Genomic DNA, 5,749 nt, shown 5'->3' with positions numbered 1-5,749 from the left:
ATAAAGCCTTGTGTTCTCATTTTGTAATTCAGGACAACCGATTACAGAAGGCCATAAATCTTTGCAGACTTGCAGAGCCTTTTCCAACTCTGTATATACACCGTAGAAGAAAAAACTCCCACTCTATTAACACATCTCCTCACACATTTCCTAGGTGGGCATTCCCACTTGGGAAGTCCATGTTTGGTGTGCACACCAGGGGAATACAGGGGGCACCTCAGTGTAATACTGTATTTACCCAGATAACACTCCCCAGTGCTGACTGCCTCCTGAGCCTGTGCTGGTTAGCTCTGTGGCCCCGCGGACGGCAGGACCACAAGGGCTCTGTGCACGGGCACTCGATAATTTAGGATCCTACCAATTGCCAACATCAGTATATTTGAAAGTTTAAGAAACCACACTTTTGGGGAACATTCTAAAGCCTTTATTTAGCATCAGGTAGATTATTTCATTGTAACACTTGTTAACTTCAAGACAGCAATTAAAATAATTTACTGGCAGCTACCTAAAGCCCCTTGGAGCAAGATCTCAGTCCGGGGTTGGGTGGATAAATACCATTAGATTAATGTACCCCAATGAAAGGGGCAAAGCTACTGTATAGTAGGTCTCCATACAGATTTTAAGTACACGGGGGCCTTACGTACTTGCAATGCACAAGACCCCCTATTGTATAGTTTGGTACTTATAATACATGAGTGCAACTTCACGTCTCAGGTGGCCTTTGCCACAAAAGTTGAAGCATTTATAAAGGTTTGTCATTATGTAATGATGGTGATTAGAATCTATTTCTAGGGCATTTTTGTGAACTAGATTTTATACGAATTTTCAATTCAAACACCTTTTAATTCTAAGGACCATGATTACAGAAAATTGTAAAAGTAAATTCAGAGCACTAAAATACCTGTTCCAGTTTAATTTTTTAGAATTTTCAAATCAGGAACAAGTTTTTCTTTTTGGAAGTGGGAAGAGGTAAAATTGAGAGGATTAGTACGAAGAAAAGCCATCTTTTTAACGTAGTCTTTACACAATGACATAACCTTCTCTACATTTGAGCACATTAACATCGTATAGAAGAGTTCTAAACATTTCAAAGTCACATCTAAAACATTCAAGCATGACAGCATAAAAATATTGAAAATAACTTGATTTGGGACTACTATATAATTCCATAAAGCTAAAGTTACAGTTGGGTATAAACTTTCAGTAGATATGGCAACAGCAACCATAAAAAGCATTTTCTCCACACAGTTTCTCTTACCTCTCTAAAACAGTGTTCCAAAGAAGTAAGTTTGGATAGCAAAATTACCCATTTTTCCTGACTTTCCTCACCAATATCACCTCATGCCCTACTTTTGTTGAGTGAAATGCAAGTTATCTCAGAGCAGGTTTTTTCTTTTTTTAAAAGATGAGTAGAAACCAAGGAAAAAATTTAAAAACATAGGTTTAAGACTTATTTATAGATTAGCCAAACACCCTGACTTGTGTGCATTTTAATAAATGTCAGGCAAATTGAAGTAGTTTCTGTCCCAGTAGCTGCCCGAGTAAAGCCAGTCCTGTGCTCCATTGTAGGGATTAGGACCTTGATGGAACCACCTGTTTAAAAAGAAAGCACAAGATTGGTGGGGGAAGCTGAAATCACAGGGTACCTGCCACTTCGCCCTGAGTTACGGATTTCCAAAGAGACTTTTAAAGAAGTCCTATTGTTTTTAGAGACCGCCTATATACTATAGAGAGTAGGAGTCCAAAAGATATGATACCACACAAAAGGTTCGTGAGTCTTTTCACAGCATTCAGCAAGAGTACTCAACAGAAGTAGGATCTTCTGTCTAGTGGGATAAGAACAATACTATTTGTCTAATTGTTCACTCTCTAGCCACATTATCTTCCACCAGGAGGTTTTTTTTTTTTTTTGTTTTTTTTTTTAAGGTTTAAGGAATTAGGACAAGGAAACGAACTTTTATGAACTTTGGCAACATACCAGAATAACAGGTAAGCTACTGGCTTCAGAGTTGATGCCCCGTAAACTCAAAGCAGAAGTGGAATGTCAGAGAAGTCTGATTTTAAAGACCATGATCTTTCCAATCTACTGTGCCACACCTAATCTGCTGAGACTAGTCCTCACCTTCCTAGGTCTCCATTTTCTCCAGGCTAATACGAATTCTTAGGTTGCATCTAGCGGTTAACATCCGTATCTGTCTTTTCTAGTTCTGCACAGAGGTGCCCTAATCATTTTCTTACCCTTTAAAAAACATCACATCACTGTTTCCGATAGCCCCAGCGTTCTTCAGGTAATGGAAATGCAAAATTACTTGCTCAAAAGCTTCACAAATTTGTGTCACATTAAAAAAATTTTTTTAACAAAATGAAGTTACATGTGTTGGGTAAGTCTCAAATGTCCCTATTATCCCTACAGTAGCACAAAAAGCTCTAAGAGAAAAGACTGCTTCAGATTAGGCAGATTCCTTGGAGGACCACAAAGTAAATGTGCATTAGACCACATTTTCTAGAATATTAATATCTAAATTCTCTATTCAGTTTTTGGGACTTTTTCCTACTTAGAAAATTTGAGTCTACTTTAAATGATCAAGATAGATCTGATTTGGTTAAGTTAAGCAGACTGGAAATATAATTTAAAAACCTGTTATTTGATCAAAGTCACAAAATTCTAACAGTATGAAGTATATAGTTACACACCTTTTGGTCTCAAAAGTCCAAGCAGTAAAAGCACTTTTGCAGTTAGGCTTAGCAAAGTCAAGCACTTCAGAAAAGCAGGAAAATCCAAATCAAGTAAAAAATAATTTAAAAACTACTCCAAGCCTCAGGCCACGGTGCCATGGGGTAAGCCCAGTTCTCTGAAGACCAGGACTGCAAGCTCCCCTTAGAGCCTGCCTGCTCTTGGACGGGGTCCAAACGCCACACTGGAGATGAGCACACCTCAGAGTCGACGGTCTGATGCATGGGATTAGAGTCTCCCCCTCAACCGCTAGCTCTAATTTTGAGCACTTGTGTCTGGAAACCTCCGCTCACACACAGAGACCACAAAGTCCAGTTAATTTGTCCTAAACTCACACATTTTAGGCACAGGTCACATGGGAAGAGGAAGGTAAGATTTCTGTGCTTTTAGTATTTTGGAGTCTGCAGGTCTGAATCAGGAACGTAGCATTCTATAAAATGTGAATTCTGCATGATGCTCAGATGATCAGGGAGACAGCTTCATCAATTTTTTTGGCCTCATCACCCGCCTCCCTCCTCTTAAAAATCCTCTCTCACCGGTCCCTCTACCTCCTCCCTGTACCACACTGATTTCCTCTAGGAAAATAGGTCAGGATTATAAGCAGGCCTTTTCAAAAGCAGGGGCCATAGTTGACAGCCAAAAATTTGGGAGCCTATCCTCTCTTCGAGTGAAACCAGTATTAGCAGGAATGCCAGCTTTTAGTGCGGAGGAATTTGAGACGGATTTTAATAAGTTTCCGGGTTTGATAACTCTGAAGCCTAGTTAGCTCTAACCCAGCACAGAATGTTCCTTTATAAACTGTCCTGCCCCATCCTACCCTAGTCAAACTGAACCACGCCTTTCCAACACACATCGTCAATCCTGAGAAGAGTCAAGTCCGTGAGTGTGCACTCTTCCCACCTCCACTAAAAAAGAGCTCAAAGCACATATTCTTTGGACAAAGGGTCGGTAGGATCATTTTAAAGAGGTACATTCATATAAGTACTACTGATGCTAAGAGACAGTGTGGTAGAAAGGCGTCAAATTATAGCCCACAAACGCGGCCCCTCGTTTTATTTTCAGGCGACTACAGAGCTATTTAAAGCTCATTACTTTCTGAATGCTACGACTTTGACAGTAAAAATTCTTAGTGGACTTTTCGCTTACATTGTACACCTGAAAACACGACCAGAAAAATAAAGGAGTTAATAATGAGAAATATAGTAAAAAAGTGGGGTTTTCTGCAAAGAGACTAGAAATTATGATAAAATGAGTCAAGTCTTTTCAAAAGGGATCACAGGAAAGCAATGTAGCTTTTCCTTAAGGATTAATGAAGGTGGAGGGTTCTAATCACAGGCCTGCGGCTCACTAGCGGTGTGCTGTGAGCAAGTCCCCTAAATGAAATACACCAGCATTTGTTTTCCTCTGAACAACAAAGGGATTTCTGGGCCACTTTCCAAACTGTATTCCACGGAGTTTTAGGGAGCTGGGGAACGTACAGGGTGGGAGAAGGTGAGGGGTGGCCAAGGTCCTGCCCCTACTCCTCACCCGACCACCGCAGCTCTGGTTCCACACATTCTGTATTTGGAGATTCTTTATGCATTCATTGGCAAAAAAGCTTTTTATGCTAACCACGTCCAAAAACACTTAGACTGGATGAAATCTAAGGTCATTTCTAGTTCTAATAATTATCTATTTCTCAGATGCAAAAGGGCTACCAATGTCTACTGAAATGCTTGCAAAAGTACGCCCATATTGGCTCTGCAACTCATTTAATAACTTTGAGTTATGGGACGATGGTTTCTACCATGTGATACATACGTAGAAAATGTTTTTATTCTATTCCTGTTTCCAAGTGATTCTATTACTCAATACAGGGACTCTGAAAACTCTTTAAAAAAAAAGTTCAAAACATAAATTTTATGGCCACTTTCTATTTCTGAATGGAATCCAAGGTTACTTTATACATACTGTATTTCTGGTACATGTCTAATCCCTTGTGTTTGGAAGAATAAAGGCACTGTCTAAATATCTTGGACACATGATAAACAAATAAGCAAACGGCCCTGTACGTTTACTCACGTGTACTATAAGAAAATAGCTCCAAACCTACTTTCATGCCAAAATCTGTTAATTCTAGATTTTACCTTCCCTCTTACAATAACGAAAAGGGCAGGACGTGGCCAGACAAGGAAGGCAGACGGTTGGCTTAAACGACTCACCTCCAGTTAACTGTGTGGCAATATTGTAACCTTAATTTCCAGATAGTCCCTTTCCTGTGTGACACATGCAAGTCTTGCCGCTTTTCTCTCACACCTGGGAACACTGGCAGGGCTTGTGTCAGGCCTCGCTTAGCAGATCTGCATCTGAGTGCCCCGCCCCCCACAACAGCCTGGGGTGCCCCACACGCACCTTGTCTTCCAGTCCTCCTCCGACTTGGACCTGTTTTTGCGGGCTGCTCTTTGTTTTTCCTCAAGTCGTTTTTTTTCTTCACTAGCTTGATCTAAGGTATGAACATTAATTAATGGAAAACCGTTATTCTCCAGGTAGAGCCTGCCGGGCACAGTACTAAGCACAGTGACGTTTTGGACAAGCACCATCTACATGTATTCACACGATCTCTGTCTTATTAGAAAACAAACATTACGTTAAAATTTTCACACACACCCAAGGTAGTGAGAGGCAGAGGGGTCACTCAAGGCCCAGTCGTCTCTTTCTACAGTCTAGTCCTGAACAGCTTCTTCATTTACCAAAAGAACCTGCTAATCTTGGGGCATCCAGGTGGCTCAGTCGGTTGAGTGTCCGACTTCGGCTCAGGCCATGATCTCACCATCTGTGAGTTCAAGCCCCACGTCAGGCTCTGTGCTGACAGGTCAGAGCCTGGAGCCTGCTTTGGATTCTGTGTCTCCCTCTCTCTCTGTCCTTCTCCTGCTCACACTCTGTCTCTCTCTCAAATATAAATAAACAAACAAACAAAAAAAAGAACCTGCTTATTCTTTTAAAAAAAATTTTTTTTAACATTTATTTATTTTTGAG

At 40.6% G+C, this 5,749-nt stretch overlaps 1 protein-coding gene across 1 annotated transcript in view; it reads right to left on the bottom strand.

The window, feature by feature from the left end:
* Positions 1-408: 408 nt before the first annotated feature.
* The window catches only part of OSBPL1A (oxysterol binding protein like 1A), a 245,650-nt gene continuing 240,309 nt past the window's right edge, over positions 409-5,749 (bottom strand). The window contains 2 exon segments of the mRNA XM_030335766.2: positions 409-1,593; positions 5,126-5,216. Coding sequence (XP_030191626.1) covers positions 1,491-1,593; positions 5,126-5,216 — 194 coding nt within the window. The 3' untranslated portion in view covers positions 409-1,490.

This window comes from Lynx canadensis, chromosome D3, assembly GCF_007474595.2.
Source record: "Lynx canadensis isolate LIC74 chromosome D3, mLynCan4.pri.v2, whole genome shotgun sequence".
NCBI lineage: Eukaryota > Metazoa > Chordata > Mammalia > Carnivora > Felidae > Lynx > Lynx canadensis.
This window is presented reverse-complemented; position numbering and strand designations above follow the sequence as displayed.